This window comes from Carettochelys insculpta, chromosome 15 (genome assembly GCF_033958435.1).
Source record: "Carettochelys insculpta isolate YL-2023 chromosome 15, ASM3395843v1, whole genome shotgun sequence".
Lineage (NCBI taxonomy): Eukaryota > Metazoa > Chordata > Testudines > Carettochelyidae > Carettochelys > Carettochelys insculpta.
The window spans coordinates 15,167,625-15,191,083 of NC_134151.1; the positions used below are offsets into that span (position 1 = coordinate 15,167,625).

Here is a 23,459-nt window from a genome sequence, read left to right on the forward strand (position 1 = left end):
CAAATAATTACATACAGTCATGAGCCAGACTAAATGAGCCTGCCATACAGGTTTCCATCTGCAACCCATCCTTGGTACTGTGCTGCAAAAAATCTTTGAATAAAAGTCTGCCAATATTGTCGAAATGAACACCATATAAAAAGACAGACTTTCCTGACAAACAAATTTACAGGTGCATGTGTAAATAAGAAAATCATTGCTCCAACCCTTTTCCACTAGATAAGAGGAGGTAAGTCCATAAAGTAGGCTGCAAGGCATCTTTGGTCAGAAGTGGTTTCTATCATTTCATTCTGAACTGCTTGTATAGTATATACCCAACCCACGCAAATTCAAACAGCATCAAGTTGTATTTCTGAAAAGACAAACTCTGTGCTCTCAGATGTGTAATCAAAGGCATATGATCATACAAAGTACCTGCTCTGCAGATCTCTCTGATAACAGCAGTAGAATATGACAGTGGGTTACATTTTAATACTTTTCCATTAAGGATAAAGATTCAACTTCAGACTCACACCTTTAGCCTGCACTCAAACTACCAGGGCAGCAAATCTCAAAGCCTGAGTTTACAGATGGGGGCTCTTGCTGCAGCATTAAAAACAGACGAGTAAGCACTCAGGCTGGAGCTGGGCTCTGACACCCACGGCAAGAACATCTCTGAGAGGGACACAGCAAAAACCTGAGCTCCAGCCTGAACACGAACATCTAAACTTCTGTTTTCAGTGCCATACTGACAACCTATTTCTGCAGACCTGGGCTCTGAGGTTCACCGCCTTGATTGCAAATCACATCTGAAGTTCTTTCAGTGCCTGACTTACATCATATGTAACATGCACAAGTCACACACCCAAGGAATCTACTTGTCACTTCCCTGTTCTCAGAGTGAAATTGCAGCTTCGTGAAAGCCAGCACCAGCCCCTCACCCAGGAGAAGGCTCTCTCCATTGTCATGTCAGAGAACAACCCAAGACAGCTGAGTATCGGTTCCCACTCACTCATTCCTTGGCCAGCACATGGCCTGATTGATAGGGAGCTGGTGTGCCGAGTCCTGCAACTGGGGAGAAAGAGGGAAGCACTGACAGCTGTTAAGGGAAGTCCAATTCAGAAAGATGGTGGCTGTAGTAAGGGCCTCAAGGGTGCTGATTTAAATGTGAGCTAAATACTAGGATACAGTGAGCCCGACAGGGGATACACAAAAGAATCATGAAAAACATTGGTTTAAAAAGTTAATCATGATCACACTGAGGATACCTATATTCATTGCTACTTACCCAATTACCATATCCAATAGAGCAAAATCAAAGCATTGCAAACAATGCCCCTGCATTTTGAGGCATGCATGTGTGTGAGTGCACATATTACACACACTTCCACGATTTTTTCCCCCGATCACACAAAAAATTGTTGGCATCCCAGCACTATTCTTTAGCAGCTGAGCTCCTATTTTGCATATGTGCACCCAATGCAAAATCCACTGCCTGGTGCACACCGTGGAAGATGACATTCTGGTCTTCCTTTTTGAAGTACTCTCCATGGTGCAGGGAACTCCTCACAGAGGCATTGCACTGGGCCAGCAGCACCTGGATGCCTATTTCCCCATAATCCTTGCAGATCTCTTTAAGCGTGTGAATCCCTGCTGTGTCCAAGAACTGTATTGCACAGCAGTCAATCACTATGGTATGAAACGCCAATGGCTCATTCACAATGTCTGCCTGGCTGCCCCCAGAATTCACTGTTTGCTCTTTAAGCATTTGCTTTGCTGCTTTTTTCTTGGCTGCCTTCACCCAAGCAGGGTTGACTCCCGTCCGTTTATACAGGGTGGATTTAAAGAATTCTTTGTTGATGTAGTAGAGAGGAGCTTCAAAACGGAAAACTACTATGCCTGGCTTAGTCTTCAGGTTCTTGCAGGCAGACAGAGATTCATACATTTCAGTCTCTGCCACCCGGCCAAGCAACGGTGCCTCTGGTCTCTGAGTCCTCAGAATGACGCACAGCATTGAGAAGCAGACTCCAATCAGCAGGCCAATTTCAGAACTCAGCAGTGCCGAAGCAGCCATTGTGACAAACCAGATCACTGTGTCCACTTTGCTCACATGCCACATTTTGGGCAAATCCCTGAACTTCCGCAGGGCTCCTCTGAGGCTCACAATGGTGATGACCCCGAGGACACATTTCTGAAGGGAGTAGAAGAGCGGTGCAATGAAAAGTAGAACTAATAGGATGACAAAAGCAGTCACCACGCCGGAGATCTGAGTTCTGCAGCCCGTTGACTCTTTGAGAAGAGTCTTGGCAAGAGCTGCACTTGTTGTGAAGCAATGGAAGAAAGAGGGAATAATGTTGCAAAAGCCAATGGCATACATTTCCTGATTGGCCTTAACTATGTAACCATGCTTCTTGGCGAACATCTCTGAGAGGGACACGGTGATAGCAAAGCCAATAATGGCTATGGCAACCGCATCCACTGCCACACTAGGAATCAGATCCCATTTGGGTGGACGGGGTGGCAGGAACCCAGTAGGAATATGTCCAGCAACACTGGAGCCATAATTCTCCTTCAGTTTCCCAAAGTGAGATGCCAGTGTAGCTGCCACAATCACAAACAGTTCAATGGGTATGGGAACCTTGAGCTTGGATTTAAAGTGATCATTCAGCTCTTTGGTTGGGATAAGGACAAGAAAACACAAGACGCTGGTGATGAGGTCACAGATGTTGGTCTTGTGGATGTTTTTGAAGATGTTTACCCAAGTGGTTACGAGGGAACCAACGTCATTGCTGTTTGGGATGTTCAGGCCCAGGAGATACTTTGCTTGAGACGTTAAGATAGTAAAGGAGGAACCTGTGACAAATCCGCTGAGTAAGGAATCCGAGAGATACACTGAGACAAAGCCCACTTGGAAGAAGGCCAAAGCAACCTGAAAGGAATCAATCGCACACAAGAGATTAGACTATTTACTTTAGCATTATGGTAATTAGCAGGAAGATTACATAAGATGGTACAATATGTGACTTTGCAGGACATTGCACTGTCTGATGAGTGATATGAAATGCAAGACAGAATCCCTAGCTCTCAAGACATCAGCCTTAAATGAGATGCTTAATTGCTAACCAGGCATTGGCTTTCCAACAAGGTGTTTATTTTTGAAATCATGTTAATACTTTGTTCATTCTTTCAGTCACTTCCTGCAGTAGCTTAAAGCATCCTGAAAAAATTAAAGGGAAAGCGCATGAAAATGGGTGGAGTTTTTGTGTGTTTTTTTTGTTTTGGTAACTTTTCTTTTGCCTCTCCACCAGATTTTTGAAATCCACTTGCCTTTAAGGCCTGAGAGGAGCCCAGCACTGACACTCTCTTGCATTTCTCCTCCTCACCTGCAATAAGTTATCATTCCAGTCAAATACTAGCTTGCTCTCTTCACTAACAACTAACCCATGGCATGTCTAATCCAGCAAAAGAGTACAGAAATGCTTAGGTTAAACAAGTAAAAGTAACAAATAATACGTATTTTAATCGTGTTTATGAATTCTAGCTCCAATCAAATCTTTGGTGTTGTGTGCAGTAAACCTATGATGGCAAGGGCTAGATAGCGTTACAGCTTCCTGTGCTCCCTCGGCCCCGGGACTGTGTACTAAGTGTCCCTGCTTCTCCATGAATCTTTCTGTAGGTAAAAGACAGGCCTCCCTTCCAGCCAAGGTCAGGTTTATTCTTCCCCCTTTGATCCCCTCACAAAAAGCCCTTTAATGCTTTTCACTGGCCAAACTAGATTTTTTCCCGCTATCATCTTAGACACAGTCATGCCAGATCCCAAGAGCTGCCAGCTACGGCACTTTTTACATCATTTGGCTCAAACACAGTACTCCCATTTGGTCACATGTCATCAAATAGTGGACGCAACACAAAGAAAATACAGGCATGGCTGGAAACTGGCCAAACCGCATAAAAACTGCATACATTTACTGAGAAGAAAGATGGTCTTGAGGTATGACACTGGGCCAGGAATCAAGAGATGAGCTCGTTTCCTGATTCTACCACCAACTCCATAGGCAACGCATGGGCTTCATAGGGGGCACCATGAACACACATTCTCCCTCCCCCGCCAACCCCCCCACTCACTGTGGCTGCGTCTACACGTGCACGCTACTTCGAAGTAGCGGCAGTAACTTCGAAATAGCGCCCGTCACGTCTACACGTGTTGGGCGCTATTTCGAAGTTGAAATCGACGTTAGGCGGCGAGACGTCGAAGTCGCTAACCCCATGAGGGGATGGGAATAGCGCCCTACTTCGACGTTCAACATCGAAGTAGGGACGTGTAGACGATCCGCGTCCCGCAACATCGAAATAGCGGGGTCCTCCATGGCGGCCATCAGCTGGGGGGTTGAGAGATACTCTCTCTCCAGCCCTTGCGGGGCTCTGTGGTCACCGTGGGCAGCAGCCCTTAGCCCAGGGCTTCTGGCTGCTGCTGCTGCAGCTGGGGGTCCGTGCTGCATATACAGGGTCTGCAACTAGTTGTTGGCTCTGTGTATCTTGCACTGTTTAATGAAAGTGTGTCTGGGAGGGGCCCTTTAAGGGAGCGACTTGCTGTTGAGTCCGCCCCGTGACCCTGTCTGCAGCTGTGCCTGGCTCTCTTATTTCGATGTGTGCTACTTTGCCGTGTAGACGTTCCCTCGCTGTGCCTATTTCGATGTTGGGCTGAGCAACGTCGAAGTTGAACATCGACGTTGCCGGCCCTGGAGGACGTGTAGACGTTATTCATCGAAATAGCCTATTTCGATGTCGCAACATCGAAATAAGCTATTTCGAAGTTGGGTGCACGTGTAGACGTAGCCTGTAAGTGCTATGCAGCTTCCGATGACTACGGGGCAGTCCTGGCCCTCCCCCACACTGGCATGGCCCAAAAGTGCCACTCCTGGGCCTTGCTGCTCCCTCACCCTTTACGTCTCTTGTCTAGTAAGACTATAAGGACTCCCAGGGCAGAGCTTGTCTTATACTTCTCGTCTAAAGTAGAACCTCAGAGTTACAAACTGACCAGTCAACTACACATCTCATTTGGAACCAGAGGTACAAAATTCAGTCACAGCAGAGACAAACGAAAACAACAACAACAACAACCCAAAAGCCAGAAAGCCAGTGCAGTACTGTGTTTAAATATAAACTATATTAGGAGGGAAAGTTTTAAAAACTTGACAAGAAAACTGCTTATGTACTTGTTTCATTTAAATTAAGATGGTTAAAAGCAGCATTTTTTTCTGTGCAGTGTAGTTTCAAAGCTGTATTAAGTTATTGTTGAGTTGTTAAGTTTTGAAAGAACAGCCAAAATGGTTTGTTCAGAGTTATGAACAGTTCAGTTATGAACAGCCTCCTTTCCAATGGCATTTGTAACTCTGAGGCTCACTGGAGTTCCTAGCACAAAGGGACCCTGTTCCTAGTGGGGCTTTGAAGAGCTATCGTACTGAAAAGTAACACTTTAGTTGAAGGGAGGTTCTATTGCCCGGTAGGGAGAGATTTCCCCCATGCAAAACACAGCGTTCCCTCTAACCTTTTCCATCCACAGACAGAATAAATTTTGCTATGGGCACCAAGGCATGTGCAGATCCACACTATCAGTAGAAATACATTCTGCAGCTGTGGCACCCTGCTGATCAGCTGGGTGGCAGGTAATTCACTCCTGGGCAGTCACTCAAATGCTCAGGTTACAGGGAACACTGCTGTCAGGTAGTGTAAGATGACATTTGATGGCAAGAGGATGTTTTCTTTTTCTCTTGCCCACAGTGGCTGTGTCTATACTAGCCCAAATCTTCGAAAAGGCCATGTACATGGACATTTCATAGATTACTAATGAGGCGCTGAAATGCATATTCAGCACCTCATTAGCATGCCAGCGGCCATGGCTCTTCAAAATTGCTGCAATTCGCTGCTGCACAGCTCGTCCAGACAGAGCCCCTTTTTGAAAGGAACCTGGGAACTTCGAAATCCCGTTATTCCTATCTGATGATTTCAAAAATCTGCTGATTTGCATGGCCATTTTGAAGATTTGGGCTAGTGTAGACGTAGCCACTGAGTCAGATACTACAGTTGTGCATGCTCCCGAAATGAGTGTGCATGATTTTGGATGTATCCCTTCCTCTACAATGCTATGAAACCCAAAAAAATAGCATTTTGTTAATGTACAAGTACCAAAAAATTAAACCTGCGGATCTAATACCAATAGCTAAACAATGAAATATCAGCAGTAAACAAAGCATAGTTATTTTATATATATTTATATATTTCAATATTAGCAAACTAAAGTATTAAAAGAAACTAATTTTTTTTCAGTTATGATTTTTATCTTTGTAACACCCCTTTACAATAATGGTTGCATTCTGGCTTTGCACTAACAAGTCATCAAGGTCATTTTCAGTAAAATAAATGAAAAGTGACCTGGATATGAAAGATGCCACTGCAAATTTTGGCCTAGTGAAAATTAGAGCCAAAAAGCAAACCAAAGAAAATAATCATTTAGGGTCACACTGGAAGAAGTGTTGAGCACCTGATAATGTGCAATCAGAGTTTGGCAGTCCTCAGAATCATATCCTTAAAAAAGAGAAATGTCAGTGGACCCTTAATCAGAAGTAGAATACGAGGCACTTCTGTTACAAACAACACTGCTATTGTCTCTCTGCCTGGTCTCAGAAAACTTCAGTAAAGAGATAAACTATAGCTAAGAACTGAAAGGAAGAGCATTAGAAACATTTTACACAACATCCATTTATCCTGCCACCTCCTACCTGATAAACTCCAGCTATGAAGGTCACTGTGGATCCCACAACAATTGCATAGCAACTTCTATCACATAACAGTTGGTTTGATGTCTGGTTGTTAAGGCTACTATTAATACTGGTCCCCATATCATAGCCAGCTCTCTCTACCTCACGGTTCACCACCTGCCCGATCATCAGGCAAAGCACACCAAAAATGCCAACGGATATATGATGAGAGGTGCCAAACAAGAAATAAATAATGTTGGCAAAAAAGGATGTGTAAAGACCATAGATAGGCTCCTGGCCAGCCAACAGGGAATAGGCAATGGCCTGTGGGACCAGCAAGATGCCCACTATCACACCAGACATTATATCTCCCAAGAGATACTCTCTCAGTTTATATTTGGGGAGCCACTGCAAGACAGGGAGAAAATTGAAAATCTGGTCTTTAACTTTGGCTGGAGTGCAGCTGCAAGTTTTCTTCATTTTCTTGACCAGAAGTGCTTTTATATCAATCTTTGTCTCTTGAGGCTCCAGGAACATCATGGGTTGGAAATTGTGTTTGCCATCCTCTGCCTGTGCCATTTCAGACACTGAATGGATGTGGCTGACTTCCACTTCTGCTGCCATCCTGAAGGCTCCCTACAAATGCAAACAAGCAGGTAAGTCAGTTAACCTTAAACTAATCTCTAGAATATCCCAGACTCTTTTTTTTTTTATTGTAATGGGAGTGAATTTAGGAATGAGGAAATAGTACTAGCTTAATCCAAGCATTTTACAAGCAACTGTTCCACACCAACCTGTAGTGACACAACTCAGCATCGGCTGTTATTCCCGTCCACAGCCAAGCACAGGCTTGCACTTCTGGTGTATTGTAAAGTGGAAGCTAAAAACACTCGAACTCATTTTCATTTGTGACCTACGCCAAGATTTGAACCTATCTCTTCAGAAATGAAAAGCTAACACAATGTACTCCTAAATTTCTCAGCTCTGTGTCTTTGTAGTTTATTTTTTTCTCATTACCACACACAACAAATATCGTCCATCTGTGGCTTTATCAACTTAACCTGTTTCCTTTTGTGGTCACTAAAATAAACTTAGTTCGTCTTCAGATGGAGCATCTCCGTGAATATGACTGACTAAATCATAGCTACACACATACTGCAGGAAGAGAACATGCTTCATTTTGTGTAATCAACCCAACTATGATACTCATATCAAATCTGATATATGCCTTTTCTTGGAGCACCTTCCCTAATGACTTTAAGAGGGGTGGCCAAGTTAGTGTGTAGCTGCACAAATCACAGTCCTACAGTGCCCCTGGCAACTCAATTTCAGGCATAGCTTTTGTGGTGTATTGCTGTGTCTACACGTGCCCCAAACTTCGAAATGGCCATGCAAATGGCCATTTCGAAGTTTACTAATGAAGCGCTGAAATGCATATTCAGCGCTTCATTAGCATGCGGGCGGCAGGGGCGCTTTGAAATTGACGAGCCTTGCAGCCGCGCGGCGCGTCCCGACGGGGCTCCTTTTCGAAAGGATGCTGCCTACTTCGAAGTCCCCTTATTCCCATGAGCTCATGGGAATAAGGGGACTTCGAAGAAGGTGGCGTCCTTTCGAAAAGGAGCCCCGTCAGGACGCGCCGCGCGGCTGCAAGGCTCGTCAATTTCAAAGCGCCCCTGCCGCCCGCATGCTAATGAAGCGCTGAATATGCATTTCAGCGCTTCATTAGTAAACTTCGAAATGGCCATTTGCATGGCCATTTCGAAGTTTGGGGCACGTGTAGACACAGCCTTATGTCTTGTCTGAGGGTTTAAAGTGTGGTTAGGATGCCAGCCACACTGGAGCTTGATTTATTTACTAAAACACAACAATCTTGGCCAAATGGTTTTGTTGCAGCAAATGATGTAACACGGGAACACCCTTCTACACACTTGTCCACTTTTTAAAAAAGTTTGGGTTTCAAGCAAATTATATCAAAACCAAAGGAGAAGAAAACCTTCTTCCTTTGTAGGTGTTTCTGAAACTTTTGTTTTTTCTACAGATAGGTTTGTTATGCTACAACAACCCCTTTTATCCTGGGAAAAGGTGGTCCAAATTTGTCTGGTCTTTACCCTTTGACCTGACCAGCAAATGGAACCTACAAGGAAAATACAAAAGAGGAAGACCTCGGACAACATGGAAAAGATCTACTAAGATTGAAAGACAACAAATAGGGTGCTCCTGGTGTCAGCTAGTTTTGTCCCAAGACAGAGAGAAATGGAAAAGACTTGTAGATGACCTATGCTCCACCCAGAAAACAAGGGTTTAAATTAAGTTAAGGGAACATAAACAAACATTCACTAGAGATACAGATGCTAGCTGTCACATGCTCACACCCAAGAGGTTTCTTCTACTGTAGGCTCAACTGCAGATGATATCTGAGCAAAACAACATTGTAAGAATTTATTTCCTCAATGTGTGAAAGCAAATGATCTGAGCAAACAAGGATATAAAAAACTAGCTGAAAGAGACAACAGAATCACATGTATGCAACTTGGCTCTCACCTAACCTTAAGCTTCAGAGCATTTTTGCAAACATTAATTCTGCCAAAGATGTCCAGCAAAGATGAATTCAATATTAAATATTCTACATATGGTGAAACTCAGCCAGAGGCTGATTATTCAAGGTCAACAAGGAGTCAAAGAGTTACAGGAGTTTCTAGTACCCAGTCTTCCACCTTCAAAACCAGATCACACTTCTTTACCAGCTCAGCTCTACTAATAGCAAAGACATTTTGGCAAAGATATATGGCAATTTACACCTTCAATATGGTGCTCAAATACTGCTGAATGAAGAACTCACATTCTCTACAATAGAAACGTCTGAATTAATTAGCAGCAGTGTGTTTGGGCTAGGATTCCTGAGAGTATATTGCAGGACTTTCAGAGAATTTTTTAACTTAATTAATACTTTGAAAAAATCTATAAAGGATCCATTACTATTGTTACTTCAGGATAAATCTCTTAGCTGTGCCCATGTGAGGAAAGCAGAAATCAGATTTTGGTGTTTAGACAGCTTGCTTCTCCTACTGTCCATTACAAGACACTTCTCTTAGGAGTGGTACAGGAATGGAAATGGCTTCAGATGTAGAACTAACATCAGTTTATCAGGGTTTATTATCTACACTTCTACTTTTTGTCTTTGAATGCTGTTAAGCAGAGGTGGCCGAAGTGCAGTTGACTGGCCTCTAATGTGGTGCTTCATATGCTTGGCTGTATATAAAAGTCTATTAGCACAGACAAACAACTCAAGCTAAGGTGTCTATAGGACACTGGCAGGATTTGGGTGTATTAGCCAATAATGCTGAGTCCTGGGCTTTCTTGAACACCCGACACCTGCCCATCACACCAAAAGCAGCAGTAGCATTTCATCTTCAAAGTGGCCTCTGCTCCAACCAGTAGTATTCTGCAATATTTATAATGCAGTTCCAATTATATCTATTCTTATCGGGTATATATTCTTATTAGTTCAATTACTCAATACAGGATAAACCTCTCTTATCCAGAAATCTCTCGTCCGGCCAATTTTGTAATCTGGCATGATTTTAGTTAACTGGATGACCACTGGGCCCAGGGCAACTGATCCATTTGCCACCCGAATCAGCAGGCCTGGACATCCCTGCACATTTATGACAGTGGATACTACAATGTACTCAGCCTGATTTCAGCCTCATGTGAGCTACTAACAACTATTAGGGCTTGTCTATGCTTACTGGGAGATCCGCCCATTGAGGGTTGATCTTCCAGAGCTGGATTTCGCGTGTCTTTACCAGACATACAAAATCAATCTCTCTGACATCAGCAGTCAACCTCCTATACTCCTTGCTATCCCAAGGAGGAAGAGAGGTCAATGGGAGCCCTCAACGAGGACAGATCTTACAGTGAACTGCAGATAAATTGATTCTAGCTATAGGTAGAGTTGCATATCTGCAGTTGACTAAGGTCTAGTATAGACCAAATACTCATCTGACTGTAAGGTTATGCTGAAAGGATTTCACAGTCAAAAGCTTACAAACCTAAAGGGTGTCTCCTGCCTCACTTGGTGCATGAGAAACATATCAAGCAGATGACAAAGCCAGAATAGCAGAGTAAGCACAGCTTCAGTACCGGGAACAGAAAGATTGGCCTATCAGTGTGTTCATTACTGTAACTGGTTAAAAAGAGTTTCACTACCATTTCATGTAAAGAATCCTCTAGCCAAGCATTTCCTTGTGTTTGTTCACTTTAGGCTACGTCTACACGTGCACCCAACTTCGAAATAGCTTATTTCGATGTTGCGACATCGAAATAGGCTATTTCGATGAATAACGTCTACACGTCCTCCAGGGCTGGCAACGTCGATGTTCAACTTCGACGTTGCTCAGCCCAACATCGAAATAGGCACAGCGAGGGAACGTCTACACGGCAAAGTAGCACACATCGAAATAAGGGAGCCAGGCACAGCTGCAGACAGGGTCATGGGGCGGACTCAACAGCAAGTCGCTCCCTTAAAGGGCCCCTCCCAGACACACTTTCATTAAACAGTGCAAGATACACAGAGCCAACAACTAGTTGCAGACCCTGTATATGCAGCACGGACCCCCAGCTGCAGCAGCAGCAGCCAGAAGCCCTGGGCTAAGGGCTGCTGCCCACGGTGACCACAGAGCCCCGCAAGGGCTGGAGAGAGAGTATCTCTCAACCCCCCAGCTGATGGCCGCCATGGAGGACCCCGCTATTTCGATGTTGCGGGACGCAGATCGTCTACACGTCCCTACTTCGATGTTGAACGTCGAAGTAGGGCGCTATTCCCATCCGCTCATGGGGTTAGCGACTTCGATGTCTCGCCGCCTAACGTCAATTTCAACTTCGAAATAGCGCCCAACACGTGTAGACGTGATGGGCGCTATTTCGAAGTTACTGCCGCTACTTCGAAGTAGCGTGCACGTGTAGACGCAGCCTTAGTGTGTCAGTCAATACTTGATGTTCAGCAAGTTAAGATATTATTACATGCAAGTGGCTGCCCACAGAAGCCCATTTGTAAGGACAAAAAGATCCACCAATCTCAGCAAATAAACCGAAATAGTGTCCATCACCAGTGACTTCACTTTATATCTCTTATTCTAAAATTGCAAAATAAAATAAAATAAAAAATCAAAATCCATGCATGCCCCTCAAAATACTCAAAACCCTAGCTAAAGCAACGTTAAGTTTGCAATTTCAAACACAAACATGAATAGAAATTTTAAAAAGATGGTGCTGGGGAGCAACATTAATTTATCTACTTTGCACATGCTGCATTTTAAGGTTTACACTGAAAAGTCGAATAATCCCAACATGCTTGTCTGTACAACGTGGGTGAGTTAATGTTGTGTCAGGTTGCTATTTTTTTGCAGTTACTGACTGTGTTTAAATTTGCAGCCCTTACGATTCCTTAATATTGGTTTAGTTTGTTTCTGTTTAAAAAAGGGGAAGAGGAGAATAACTTCAAGGAAGAGAAATAGAAATTTCCAGATGACTGGTAGATAGCTGTTGGAATGGTGATTTTTAAAAAGGATCCAGAGCAGATCCTGGCAAATACAGGTCAGTAAGCCTAACTTCAGTGCCAGCAAATCGCATGCATGAACGAAGAGCGGAATTATCAGGCATAGGCTATAGTTACACCCTGGCTTTATCAACATAACTTGTGGAGCATGCATGAACAAAATAGGATTTTTCAATAGTATTTCAAAAAACTCAGCACATAATGATGTCAACAAGAAAGCTGCGTAAATGTCCTCAGGGATCCTCTCTTGACAGACCAGGCATCCACAACAATGGGCAGTTCTGTCTGTTCTGCTTCCAGGTGCCTGTTTTGTCAAGAAAGTAGCTGGGCAATCCGGCTGGTATGTGGACAGAGAAAAGTGCTCCCCCAATTTGATTTTTGTGTGTGACTCACTCTGTCAACAGAAGTTTTTTTGGGGAAATCTCTTACAACAGTGACTTCTGTTGAGAGAATGCTGTAGTGTAACTGTAGCCCTAGAATAAACAAAATATGTTGTCAAAAAATCAACACAGCATTTATAAAGGGAGATCATTCCTCTCTAACTATTAGAAATCTTTGAATGGGTCATCAAACAAGCATACGGGTGGTCCAGTGGATAGAACATACTTGAGAATTTTTTACAAGGTCCCTCATCAAAAGCTCTTGAGCAAAATAGGCAGTTGTAGGCGAAGAGGAAAGGTCCTGTACAGATCATTAACTGGTTAAAAGATAAGAAACAAAGGGTAGGAATAAATGGTCAGTCTTCACAGTGGAGAGTGGTAAATAGTGGATGTGACATATTATATTGTGGGGGAACATCCTGTTGTGATGGGCTGGGTCACAGAGATCCCCTAGGGCCTATCAGCTGATGGACTGTTCGTATCACTGAGTTCACCCACCTGTCTTCCGGGGTGTCCCACCACCCTGTTCTGATGAATCAGAAGCTCTGTTCTCCCACAGCAAAAGCACAAAATTGGGCATATAGTCCACAGCAGAGCAACATAGATATTGAGAGCACCCAGGTCTGGGAAGGCTCCTTCACAGGGACTTAACACAGTACCCAGGTGCACAGCTCCAATGGGACCAAAGCCCCACATAAAACAGTCTTACTCTGCACAAAAGATTTGTACAGAGCAAGCTCATAGGTTCACCATTTTTTGTCAAATGAAAGAGATGCACAGCTGTGCTCCATCCCAAGTAACAATTATTTACACATTATTTACATAAACAAAAGTGATTTTCTTAAGTATAAAAAGTAAGATTTAAGTTGTTGCAAATAAAAACAGACAGATAAAAGTAAGTTACTAAACAAAATAAAACCAAACATGACAGATAAGCTTAATATTCTAGGCAACTAATTAAATGCAATTTTTCACCCTCACAGTAGTTTTAAGCATCTTCCTTGCAAACTAGGCAGCCTCCTAGTTTGGGCTCAATTTGTTACCTGAAATTGGGTCTGCTACTAAGCTTATAGAGGATTAATGACCCACCAGATTTTACCAGAAAGCAATAAGTTTATTACAATGATAACTAAGCTCAAAAAAGGGCTGGTGGAAGGGGGGTCACATTCACACTTGCACATTCATACTCACGCTCCCAGGTATTGGAGATGTCAGGCTTCTCTCAGGACAGGCACAGCACTGGAGATGTCTTCCCGAGGCACAACGGAAGGTGATGCAGGAGACCACTGGCCCAGTAGTCCAGGCAAAGGGCCTTCCTGGTAGGTGCAATCTGTGAGTGCACTCCCAAGTACCTTTGTCCTTCCCCTTTTAAGGGCCTGTTCCTTCTAGTCTGGGCTAGAGATCATATGGCCATGCCTGGTTGGTCTAACTCCACCTCAGAAAGCATCCAGGCGTGGGGCATGTGATTGCTGCCTGATCAGGGCCCCAGATGCTTGTTGGTCTATCTGGGAGCTCTGCTTATCTACCAGCTGCTCAGACAGCCCGTTCATCCCAACACACATTCCAGGAGAGGATGGAGGGAGAGCCATATTCCAGACAGGAGGGAGAGATGTAACAAGCTTGTTAGACATACAGGTTGCTGCTGCTCCCACAACAAACACTCTCCCCTTTGATCTATGACCATTACAGTAGTTATTGTTGTAGGGCACAGGTGATTTGTTACAGGAAGTCAACAAACATAAGCAGGTGAACTAACTGAAATCATTACAATTGAACTAAGATCAGATATGATAACAAACTAATTGAAATTATCACAACCATAACAGGCCATAGAATAAAATCATTGCAAGCATAATAATTGAGAAAATAATGCAATCATAACAATAATTGGGAATACAATAAACCCATCAACATCACAACAACTGAATACATTAACACATAGGATCCAAATTTGGTGCTGCAGTAGCTACTGAATGGTAAAAGTCACTGAGGTCAGGACCCCCCCCTCCACAGCTACATCCAACAAGTAAGGTTTGTAGGGGTCCCAGTTGTTCTGTGAGGCTAACCTGACTCAAAAATATAAAGCAAGAGGGGATTTAGTGAAACAGCTGGTACATAAACTGATATCGCGTTGCTACAATGTTTCAGAGTCCTGTACTACTAACAGTTCTCAAGGGATCTTTGGGGAAAAAACACCTATTCCACTGAGAGAATATCCAGGGGGGCTTTTGCCATGATTGTGTTGACTGATGCTGAACAGGTGCCAGTAGCCGTACCCAGTGTTCTAGTCAGAAAGCTGAAAGATAGAAGCTCGGAAACATATTAGCACAGGGCTCCCACTGCAGCAGACCCTGCTCACCTGAATTGTCCACAGTGTACCCATTTTGCAGCAGGGCCCACCACAGGTTACTTCACAAGCCGGGCGGCCCCCTGTGGTTCCCATACTAAGAGTCTGGTTTCCTGGGGTTTTGGCAGTTTACTGCAGCCACCTTACAAGCCTTGCCCACTGGTGGCTGTGGCACAGGTGGGGCAGAGAGGACCACCTGCCAGACAGCATCCAGCATGGCTTTCACATCTGTGGCTTCCCTGGGTCTCCTCATCCCAATCACCAGCTGTACATGGACTGGGAGACCCTGGGCAATCAGCCTCAGTTCTTCTGGAGGCAGAGCTATTTGGGCTGTGGTTGGGGGTATTTGCCCTCCCGCTGCAGCAGCCACACCTCGGACACACAAGCATGCCAGAAGAACCATTCTCTATAAACCAGACGGTCTGAGACAAATTCTGCCAGCAGCTTTCACAGGCCCACAGCAGATGCCATCCCTGCCAACATGTCAAAGATACTGCTGTGGGTGGCATGACCCACTTGCTGCTGAGCTGCCCCTGCTAAATCTCCTCCCAACCCAGACACAGCTTTTAACACCCATTGGCTCCCAGCTAGGTTCAGTCCCTGATCCAAACACAGGGTCACCATATCCTGGGCCCGCCCATTGAACTCAGAGCGTGAGAGTCCTCCCAGGGTCTTGGCTAGCTCTATTGCTTGTGTGGGGGGTGAACTTGGTCTTCACTGTCGTGTGTCTGCTACTTGGGGCTGCCCCACCTCCTGCGGGTACAGGCCAGTAGTTTCAGACCACCCTCCGGACGTCCACAACATGGTGACTACATGGTCTGACCCTTCAAGATCTGGATCTGGGTCATACCAAACATCCTCAATCCACTTATCATATGGTCCAGCACCTTCTGGGGCTTTCACCCCAACAACTGTGATGTGGACTGAATGAGCCCTCCTAGATCTTGCTCTGCCAGGCAGACCTCCCCAAGACCAGATCCTTCAGGCAGGTGACTGCATGACTCAGAGCAGCATTCGCTACTTCTGCCTGCAGCTGCTCCTCCTCCTCTGCTGCCACCAGCTGTACCATGGGCTAGAGAGAGGGAAGACGCCTGAGCACTCGGGGTTAAAGCCTGTGCCCTCCACATATGCCATTCCTTCTCTAACTTCTTGCATTGACTCTTGAATAAACCTATTTCAGCAGCTAACTGACTTTTCGTTGCCTGCCATTGCCAGCCTGCTTGCCACAGCAGCCAGGTGGCTGAACGATCCAGCCCCACCTTGTCAGGACCGTATATAGGTACGCTCTTACCCAGCATGAGCTCTAATTCAAGGATTGTACTCCCAGGTGGTACTGCTCCTGGCATCCAGGGTCTGCCCATTTCTCTTGGGGTCATTCTAACACACACACACACACCCCGCCAGCGGCACTGCTGCTTCCCAATGGGGGGTAGCCTCTTGCTTGGGCTGCTTTGCCCTTTCCCTACACTGGCATAGTAGTATCCTATTGCCTACCACTCAATATACCACTAGGGGGCACGAGTGGTTTATAACTTAACCCTCTCCCTTGCCCTGCACTGGCATGTACCAGCCACCGGGGAGCAAAAGGGGACTATGACTTAACCTTCCCCTTGCCCTACAGTGGCACTCAGCAGCTACCAGTGGGCACCAGGCGATCCTTACTCTGGGGTCAGGTCCTCCATAAAGCTGCACACATTGTCCACCAGTAACGTTACCCAAAACTGGGCCAGCTAGAAAGCTTAGGGAGGACTAATGACCCACCAGAGTTTGGCAGAAAGCAACATGTTTGTTACAATGATAACTAAGCTTGAGAAAGGGGTGGGGGAAGGGGGTCACGTTCAGACGCACACATTCATACTCATGCTCCCAGGTATTGGAGATGTCAGGCTTCTCTCAGAACAGGCACAGCACTGGAGATGTCTTCCTCAGGCACAATGAAATGAAATGCGGCAGACCACCGGCCAGGCCGTCCGGACAAAGGGCCTTCCCAGGAGATGCAATCTTGTGGGTGCACTCCCCCAAGCATCCGGCTCCTTCCACTTTTAAGGACCTGCTCCCTCTGGTCTATGGCTAGAGATGACTTGGCCATTTCTGGTTGGTCACACTCCACCTCAGGTAGTGTCCATGCAACAAAGGACAAGACTGAGGCACTTGGTAAAATTTCTGCAAAATTGTCTAACTGAGATCTCAGGTTTTTATGAGGCATTAAAAAAATCCTTTAAAAACAGTATTAAACTGAATTCTGAAGATATATTCTGTAGGGAGGCAATGTGGCCTGCCTTGGGCTGATGAAATGTGGCATTTGCTCCTCATTCTGCCAAGTTCGGCTGGGCCTGAGTCGCTAACTTCCCTCTCTGCCTGAGTTTTCTCTATCTGTAAAGTGGAGATATAGAATTTCTTGGTAAATATTACATAGTCTAGTAATAGATTTCTGTTGGCTTATAAAATGAGTAAAGTAGGCCCCCACCACCCTGGTGTTTCAGGATGGGACACTGTCCCAAAGAAAGGATGGTCATGACCTTGAAGAGAAGACTTTCAAGCTTAAGAGAACATGATAGCTTGGATTTTTTTTTGTTTGTTTTTGTTTGATATGTTTCGCTTCACAGTATGTTTATTCCTCCTTCCACTCCGCCCTCATCTCCCACGTATCTTATCCAAGGTAAATGCTGACTTTTGGCGTGCTAGTCGGGTCAGTTCAGTCTGGCAGGATACATTTACAGATCTGGTCTGTTCCTGTGAAAACCAGTTTCTCTTTTTCTGCTGGAACTGGGAACTCCTGGCATTGCCACAGAGCCATGTGATGTGAGCTATTCTTAAACAGCGTAGGAAATTTCTGTGGTGAGAACCTCTCCTACTGGTGTTCTATGAAGAATCTGCATATGACAGTAGCACTTGTGTATCTGTTCCACTTGCCTGACTAATGGTGAAGCAGAGAGAGAGGGGGGTCTTATTTAAGGGATGAGTTGCTGTGTTTCCTTCCCTGGTCCATACACAATCTTTCTTTTTTGTTAGTAACACTTCGTTTAGACCAAAACAAAAAAGCAGTCAAGTAGCACTTTAAAGACTAACAAAATAATTTATTAGGTGATGAGATTTCGTGGGACCCATTTCTTCAGACCATAGCCATACCAGAACAGACTCAATATTTAAGGCACAGAGTCTCAAAATCTTGAGTCTGTTCTGGTACAACTATGGTCAAGTGGGTCTGTCCCACAAAAGCTCACCTAATAAATTATTTTGTTAGTCTTTAAAGTGCTACTTGACTGCTTTTTTGTTTTGATAGTATATAGACTAGCACAGCTTTCTCGCTGTTACTATTCTTTTAGACCAGGGTTTCCCAACCTATGGGTCAGGACCCAGACATGCATTGCCATTACATTTCAGAAGGGTCACCAGCTGGGCTGGGCAGCGCCACAGATGGCTCTTAAGAAGCGATTCACACTCCTGAAGTGGTTCTCAACTTCTTAATCAGATTAACAGCCACCAGATAGTAAAGACAATCAATTACATTGAAAACTATTTCAGCTGCAGGGCACAGAACTGCATACCTGAAGAGCAGTGCCCAGCTCAGGTAAGGTGGGGGCCTGAGTCTGAGGTTGGGGATGGGGGGCAGATCTGAGCAGCTCCCTTTCTTCCAGCCTCTGCAGAAGATGGGGTCCCCACAGACCCCAGTGGGGTTTCCACAGCTGGCACTACTGGCTGGGGCTCTGCACCCCAGCCAGCTTCCAGATGTGGAGGTTGGGTTCCCCCTGCACCCAAGCAACTGGCACAGCTGGCTGGAGCACCACATCCCAGCTGGCTTCCAGCCACAGGGTCCTGTGCCTTCCCAACCTTCCTCTAGCCAGTGAGTGACTCCTAGCCCCTGCGTTTGACTCCCCTAGCCCCTGAGTGAGACACCCATTGCCTCATTCAGCCTGAGTGACTCCTAGCCCCTGAGTGAGATACCCATTGCCTCATTCAGCCTGAGTGACCCCAAGCCCCTGAGTGTGACTGCCCTAGCCCTCTTTAGACCCCTCCAACAAATGAGTGTGAATCCCCTAGACCCCTACAGTCCCTGAGTGACTCCTAGCCCCTCAATGTGACGCCCCTAGCACCCTCTAGCTCCAAATGTGACTCCCCTAGCCACTGGTTGTGGGGTTTAAGCCGGGGTGAGCAGTTTGGGGATGAGTTTCTGTCCACGCCCACAACTCTAACTATAGTACATGTAGTGTTATTACTTTATTAATATATTTCCTCTTTTCTATGAAATAACTATTATGAATATATAAACATGGGGGCACAAATTTATATTCTTGTCTCATGAACAAATTAGTGAGTTACAGCTCTGCTCTCCCCTGCTCCGTCCCTCCCTGCCCCCATTTTTGAATTGCCTTGGGTCACCAAGACTTCCTGAATCGTCAAAATGGGTCCCTGTCTGGAAAAAGTTGGGAACCACTGTTTTAGACCATAACAAACATGGATCTCATGAAAAGTTCTAGGCTGACAACTGTGGAGGTTAAATTCCATACAAATAGATCCAGCTCAGGTCTGACAGGGCAGTCATCTGTCCATGCTGTACATACAGTCATGTTCCCATAGATGAACCACCTGGTTACTGTATAAAATACAGAGAAAGACACTGTTCCTGCTCTCATGACTTTAGTTACATTTGCAATAGACACATACACACATACCTTCCCGCCATCCCCTCATGTTCTGTGTTAACTTAGAGTTTGTTTGTTTTCCGTCGTAGGTAAATGTTTGTGAGCGTCATGAAAGTAGTGAAACACTGTTTGGCTTCATTTCCCAAATTTATTGCCGAAATGTCATATTATTAATGGAACAACACACAGGTGCCTATTTACGACTCTAGTTCAGAATTCAGTGGAACTACATATGTGCGTAAATTAGGCACCTGTTTAAAAACATTGCTGAATTTGAGTCTCTCTCTCTTCTGAGTGATATAACCAGCAACCCAGAATTAGGGTTACTGTTCAAAAAAGTAACTGGTTCAGCACATGATCTTTACGTTGGTGGAATGTTACTGCAGTTGTTGTTCCCTCATTATTTCAATGATATTGGACTCCCCAGTCCCTTTCCAGTTGTGGACAGACTGGTACAGGATAGTTTTTGCCTCCAATAGTCACAGTTAGGCCGGATTTTCCAGTGAGCCTAAAATCGTGAATTTCAATGGGATTTGCATGACTTTGAAAATTCAAACCTCTCATTAGAAGATTTGCTTATTCTGGAAGAAGTTGTTTGCAAAATAAAAGCTAATCTGTACTTGAAAGTTCTGTCTGATTAGTGAATGGTATGAGCAGACATTGCACTTCAAATTCATACCATGCAGTAATCAGAAAAAGCATTCAACTACAGATCTGCTTTTAGTTTTTGAAAGTGACTGCATAAAACTGCACATCTGTTGATGTGTAAAACCAGGTACCTGCAGTTGTACTTCTAGCAACCTTAGTAATATAGGTGGTCTGGCTACCTAAATTATACTTGTACAATCTTGACAGCTGGAGTCTGTTTTGGGAAAACAAGCAGTGTTTCTTTCTGCTTGTAAGTGAAGACTTAAGCTTAAGCCACTTTTACCTTCTGCATTTCCCCTTTTCTCCAAATCCATGTTAGTCTAGCTTTGCAAATATCAAGCTGTCCTGCAATGTCCCTGGCAACTCCATTTCTGGCAGAGCATTTGTGGTGTAAGTCTTGTATAAGGGTTTCAAGCATAGTTAGGATGCCAGCCACACTGGAGCTTGATTTATTACCTAAAAAGCAGCAATCTTAGCCAAATGGTTTTGTTGCAGCAAATGATATAAAACAGGAACACTTTCTACATACTTGTCCATTTTTAAAAAAAGTTTAGATTTTAAGCAAATTATATCAAAACCAAAGGAAGAGAAAATTGTCATCCTTTGTAGATGTTTCTGTAACTTTTGGGTTTTTTTTAGAGATAGGGTTGTTAACCCTAAGACAACTCCTTTTATCTCGGGGAAAGATAGTCCAAATTTGTCTGGTCTCTACCCTTTGACCTGAACAGCAAATGGAATCAGCAGATAATCTGAGCAGACAAGGAAATAGAAAGCTAGCTGAAAGAGACATCACAAACACATGTATGCAACTTGACGCTCACCTAACCTTATGCTTCAGAGACTTTTGCAAACAGTACTGCTTTCACAGATGGCCAGCAAGGATTAATTCAATATTAAATATTTTGTAAAGGGTGAAACTCAACCAGAGACTGACTTACTCAAGGTCACAAAGGAGCCAAAGAGGTGCAGGCGGTACTATAACTTTGGAGTCTCTAGCACCCAGTCCTCCAGCTTCAAAACCGGATCATGCTTTTTTACCAATTCAGCTCTACTAATAACAAAGATATTGTGAAAAAGATATATGGCAATTTAAGCCTTCAATGTGTTGCTCAAATGTTAATGAATGAAGAATTCACATTCTCTACAATGGAAACTTCTGAATTAATTAGCAAAAGTGTATTTGGGCTAGGATTGCTGAGAATATATTGCAGGATTCTCATTGAGAATTCTTTAACTTCATTCACACATTGCAAAAATCTATATAAGGTCCGTTACTTTTGTCACTTCAGGATAAATGTCTTAGAAGCTGTGTTCATATGGGGAAAGCAGGAATCAGATTTTGGTGTTTAGACCGCTTGCTTCATCTATTGTCTATTACAACACACTTCTCTTAGGAGTGGTGCAGGAGTGGAAAGAGCTTCAGATGTAGAACTAATTTCAGTTTACCAGGGTGTAGTATACCTTTGTTGATATACTGGTGCATGGGGACAATGAGGAGAAAGTTGGTAAGATAGCTGAGAGTGTGTTACAGATCATCTAAGACACTGGATTCAAGGTTAGCAGAGCCAAGGCACAATTGGTACAACAGGAGGTAAAGTATTTAGGGGTCATATTGGGAAAAGAGGGACCAACCCCAGATGCACAATGGGTGGAACTGATTGGAAAGCTTCCCAACCCTACTGATGCAGCCTCCCTAAGAGCTCTCCTGTAGACCCTGAATTTCTTGAGAGATTTTATTGGAATGTATGCTGACAAGAGTCGCCCACAGTATCTTCTCCTAAAGAAAGGGCAGCAATGGGAGTGGGGCCCTGATCAAGCAAAGGCCTTACTGACCCTGGAACAGGATCTGGTCCAGGCCCCAGCCCTAGTATATCTAAAGCTGGGAGAGCCGTTCATCCTGCAATGGACTAACACTGACCTACCACTGGGAGCAGTGCTGCTACAGAAGCAAAGCTCAGGGAAACTACAGTGGCCTATGGGTCCAAAACACTGAATTACACTGAACAGAATTTCATCCCCTGTGAGAAAGAGTGCTTGGCCTTAGTGTGGGCCTTGCAGCATTGGGAGTATATCATTAGAGGGTCCAGAATCATAGTACAGAACACACACTTTGCATGCTTCACAAAATTAGGAATGGGATAACAATTATTTTCTAGAATATTGCTAGTGGGGCAACAGCAAGAAGAAGCGGATTTGTTACTTTTAGCAGAAACTATGGGATCAATACAGGAAAATCTGTCACTAACATTAGCCTGTACACAGGCTCAGGAAATAAGTCAGCAGTTGGTTATTCAAATAATCCGGGAAGGCATACGAGGAAATTTGCAATTGGAAATAAGGAAATTGCTGTGGGAAAGTGTTACAGAAGGGGAAAGACAATTAATGGCATGATGGAAAATGGTATATTTTACCCTAAATAAAGATCAAATGGTTCTCCAAGCATATATTGTAACTGTGCACCCCAGCCTAACATTTGACATCTATACAGTGGTACATATGGGGATCCAACTAACAAAAAATTTGATTATGTATGCCACAGATCATCGTTCCTGGGCATAGAAAGAAAACCAACAATGGGAAACCATTGACATGTTTCAATGGTTGGCCCAGGGATATTTGGGTTATGTGTGTGAGGATCAAAATTTACAAGAAAGGGGTCACTGTTTCTATGTAAAGGACAAGGGAATCCAAAGATGTATGTTTGAAATATTCACTGAACGAAAGTCAGTTTGTTTGTGCATGCAGGAAGGAGATGTGTGTGTGTAAGAAGTCATTGTCCAACTGCAGTAGTAGATGATAAGGAGTTGTATTTTATGACTCATTTAGACGATAGATGTTTTTGCAACATTACAAAGGTTAAGAGTTGTAATTTTGATTATGTACCTGTATGGACTATCAACTATATGAGGTCTAAACCACAATTGTATCAGAATGTAACACCTGTAACCTTAGGCATCAATATGACTATGATAAGAAAATTGTTAATCCATCCTATGTTGCAGTCACATTTACAGTATATTGAGCAAACAGGAGAACAAATATGTATTGAAGTGCAACATAATAATGCAGAAATTACTCGTGTCAAAAACCATTGTAAATGCAGGACATCACTCCTGGTGGGAAAGACTGTTAAAGTGGCTGCCATCT

The 23,459-nt window shown here is 44.1% G+C and overlaps 1 protein-coding gene across 1 annotated transcript; it reads right to left on the minus strand.

Annotated features, from left to right (window-relative positions):
• Positions 1-1,414: 1,414 nt before the first annotated feature.
• Positions 1,415-16,090, minus strand: LOC142021371 (sulfate transporter-like). Its single transcript, XM_075010080.1, has 3 exons — positions 15,995-16,090; positions 6,759-7,373; positions 1,415-2,908 (listed from the first exon to the last, which is right to left on the minus strand). Exons 1-3 carry the CDS (start codon positions 16,088-16,090, stop codon positions 1,415-1,417), a joined length of 2,205 nt encoding a protein of 734 aa, XP_074866181.1.
• Positions 16,091-23,459: the final 7,369 nt, after the last annotated feature.

Coding starts and splice junctions, on each gene's coding strand:
- LOC142021371 (XM_075010080.1), bottom strand. CDS start 16,090: ATGGTACAGCTGGTGGCAGCAGAGGAGGAGGAGCAGCTGCAGGCAGAA. Junction 7,374..15,994: donor TCACCTGCCTGAAGGATCTG/GTCTTGGGGAGG, acceptor TTGCATTTGTAG/GGAGCCTTCAGGATGGCAGC. Junction 2,909..6,758: donor TCATAGCTGGAGTTTATCAG/GTAGGAGGTGGC, acceptor GATTCCTTTCAG/GTTGCTTTGGCCTTCTTCCA.